The following is a 3,825-nucleotide window of genomic DNA, read 5'->3' on the forward strand; positions in this document are numbered from 1 at the left end:
TATTAAATTATTTGCCATGTGCGTTCAGTCCTAGCAGCGAAAACAAATGAGATTTGTTGACATTATTGTGCAGTCGGAACATTTCACTATTTACGAAGTTGTCCGATTGATCACTGTGAATTCTTTATTAATTGTCGGTACAATTCGGAACTCATCGTTGATTTTAGTAATTTGGCGAAACCAATCCAGATACTTACACAACACATTCATAAATGATACAAAATTAGTAGTGTCGCACTGTGGCGAGTAACATTTCAAGCTTGGCTAGTAAATTTTGTTTGTCCACTAGCTAAAGAAGAGTAAGTTATAAAACCAAGTGTAGAACACTGTTAATAACACGTGCTCTTATCAGGTACCACGGTAATTGGTGACACACGAGATCGCATGACAGTACGGTAACGTGTGTGGCGATTAAACGGCTTTTATTACAAACTTCTAAATACTGTAGGCCTATAGAGGAAAACATATCGTAACTCCAGTCATCTCATACATTGTAGGTTTATTTTCCAAAAACAACAACGTGCGATCTCAACAAAACAATCAAGGATTTCTCGATACCACATGCACAGACTACAAGTCATCGCGTTTTTTTCCGCATGCAAAGGTGAAGGTCATTTGAAGAAGACGTGGTACTATTTTCGTTGTTGACTACTGCTTAGGCCTAGTACCCAGAATTTCTTAATATACACGGGTGTAGCCTGTAGGAAGATACCAAAAAGTGGGGTGGGTGGGTACACACACGTATACAATTAATATATAAACCATCAATGCTGCTACAAAGTACCCCCTTCCCCGCTTCCTACGCCAGTGATGTAGACAGGCCTATCAACTGCTGAGCATGGGTAATAATTAAATAAACGGAATATTCAAGAATAACCACAAACATTAAATAGTTCACATTTATTTCAGTGTTTCAGTTAATTGGGAATAAATTAATTTGGGTGATTTTAGCATGGGTCCGTTCAGTAGGCTAATAAACATTAAAACTATAAGTCCGTCCCACAGGGAACGCCTTAGCCCGAGTACTCTGACTGTAAGAGAGCTAGACGGACATTTGAACATAAACACGCTCTCATTATTTATGTCCAAATGTCCGTCTAGCTCTCTTACAGTCAGAGTACTCGGGCTAGGAACGCCTTTTTTATTACTATGAAATTTACTACAAGTTATTCATTTCTAAGTCGATTGATTTGTAAATTGCACACAAAATTAGTATTGTTTTGTTATTTCCAATACAAGTTGGACAAATCTGTGAAGTTTTTGTGCAGTCATCTACTGACTGGATAAATCTGTGAACTTTTTGTGCAAACATCTATTGACCAACTTGGACAAATTTGTGCAGTCATCCTCTGTCAAAACTGGACAAAGCTGTGAAGTTTCTGTGCAGTCATCTACTGACTTTTATTGGTGAATGGAATAGTTTGACCTTTTTTGGTTTTCACGTCTTTTGAAAATGGCATGTGAAACTTAAAACTGACATTGACAGTGAGATTGTTTTTATTTCTCTCTGGCTGCAAAGAGTAAAATAAGATTTTTCAGACAGCTTGTTTTTATGTCTTTCATCTTGAGACTGAGCTTTTCTCTGGCAAACACATTTAAGGTAGGGTAACCTTTCTTTGAACTAAAAAAAAAAAAAAAAAAAAAAAAAAAAAAAAAAATCCTACCTACCTACCCTACCTTTTTTGGCCATGTTACCTGAAACAAACTTCTTTTTTTGGGCCTAATAATAAGGGACCGTTCAACAATTACACGTACTGTAACCACCCGCCCCCCTCCCCCTCTCTCTCTCTCTCTCTCTTAAACTCAATTCTCTTTGAATGGACTATTTAAAAAAAAAAACATTTTGGGATAATAATAAGGACCCGTTCAACAATTATACGTAATTCGCCCCTCCCCATCTATATATATCTATCTCTATATCTCTCTCTATCTCTCTCTCTCTCTCTCTCTCTCTCTCTCTCTCTCTCTCTCTCTCTCTCTCTCTCTCTCTCTCTCTCTCTCTCTCTCTCTCTCTCTCTCTCTCTCTCTCTCTCTCAATTTTGTTTGAATAATGACTTTAATTCAAAGTATTGTCTATGAAATTTAAATTTGTTTTGTTTATTAATTACATCCCCTCTCTTTGTACTTGCAGTTACACCTGCAAAAACACATCAAACATGGCTCTTCATTTGAAAAAAAGGCATGGCATTGACATAAATTCAAAAACATCAAAAACATCAGAAACATCTTCTTCATCTTCTGTCCTGTCTGACAAAGACTCCAGCAGTAGCAGTAATACTTGTACTCCCTCTCATGCAGTCAAGCCTCAAGGTCATGGTCAGCTTAGTATTGCCCAAGCATTCCAAACGAAAATGGCCCCAGGTAGTGCCAGAGCACAACTCATTACAAGGAACATTTCACTATTTATTGCCACAGATCTAAGACCTTTCTCACTGGTAGACAGTAAGGCATTCCGCAACTTATTAAACACCCTCGAACCGAAATACAACCTGCCTACACGTGCAACATTCAGTCGCAAGGAAATCCCTGCACTATGTCGAGAAGTGTACGCACAGGTACAATCAATTCTTAATGAAGCTGAAACAGTTGCACTAACTACAGATGGGTGGACCTCGCGTGCCACAGAAAGCTACATCACCATTACATCGCATTTTATTGATAAGAGCTGGAAGTTACAAAATAAAGTACTGCAAACCCAACCCATGCACGAATCGCATACAGGAGTCAATATTGCAACAGTTTTAAAAGAAGCAGTCGGTGAATGGCACTTGGAGCGACCACATGGGGTTCAACCATTATCTTCAGATGGTGCTGCTAACATGGCTTTAGGCGTGCAACTAGCTAACATGAAACCACACATTAAATGTTTTGCACACACAATTAACTTGGCAGCACAGAAGGTGCTAAAAATCAACGAGGTTCATCGCTTATTGGGACGTGTGAAGAGAATAGTGACGTTTTTTTCACAAAAGTACAACAGCAAATCACCAGCTAAAACTAAAGCAAGAACTGTTACAGTTACCGAAGCATCAACTGTTGACTTAGGTGAAAACCCGTTGGAACAGTGCATACGACATGTTGGAGCGTTATCTAGAACAACAGCCAGCTATAATGGCCGCACTCATGTCTCGGGAGCTGTCACGCGATGCAGACCTGGACACGCTGACTACTACTGACATATGTACAGCAGAACAGTTGGTGGCCTTGTTAAAACCTTTGAGGACCATCACAACTATATTATGTGATGCCAGTCAACCTACTGTCTCCATGGTTTGGCCTCTTCTCACAAATCTCAAAACAAGTTTTCAGCCAAAGGAAACAAAATCTAGAATTATAAAAGACGCAAAGCAAGTTGTACTTGCTGATTTGGAAAAACGGTACACAGATCCTGAAATCCAGAGGTTCATGCTACAAGCAAGTGCAATTGATCCTAGATTCAAACTGTTGCCATTCATCAAACCAGAGTTGAGATTTGATATATTCAATTCACTTGTAGAGTTAGCCGACAAGTTGGACTGCAGCCGCACTATTCAGTTGAATGCTGTTAAAACTGAACCTGGAATAGTAGAACCAGCCATTACAGAGGATTCGCCCTTGCCTGTATTACCTAGCTTACCAGACCAGCTTGATAACCCCTGTTTCACATCCAAAACCTGTTGCTGTGGAACGGCCTCACTGAGAACCTAAGTTGAAGAAGACAGCACTGGACTCTCTCCTTGGTGATGTTTTCATCACAAAAATCGATGATGGACATAAAACCAAAATTCAGGTAATTGAAGATGAACTAACAAGATTTAAGGCAGAGGACCCGACTGGGTTAAACGA

General features: G+C 39.4%; 1 protein-coding gene across 1 annotated transcript; it reads left to right on the plus strand.

The window, feature by feature from the left end:
* Positions 1–2,156: 2,156 nt before the first annotated feature.
* On the plus strand, positions 2,157–3,176 carry LOC121386081 (zinc finger BED domain-containing protein 4-like). The gene has a single exon (XM_041516881.1). The coding sequence runs from the start codon at positions 2,157–2,159 to the stop codon at positions 3,174–3,176; it is 1,020 nt and encodes a 339-aa protein (XP_041372815.1).
* The last annotated feature ends 649 nt before the right edge of the window (positions 3,177–3,825 follow it).

This window comes from Gigantopelta aegis, chromosome 12 (genome assembly GCF_016097555.1).
Source record: "Gigantopelta aegis isolate Gae_Host chromosome 12, Gae_host_genome, whole genome shotgun sequence".
Lineage (NCBI taxonomy): Eukaryota > Metazoa > Mollusca > Gastropoda > Neomphalida > Peltospiridae > Gigantopelta > Gigantopelta aegis.

Excerpts from the sequence above, each read along its gene's own strand:
- LOC121386081 (XM_041516881.1), top strand. The coding sequence starts at position 2,157 with ATGGCTCTTCATTTGAAAAAAAGGCATGGCATTGACATAAATTCAAAA.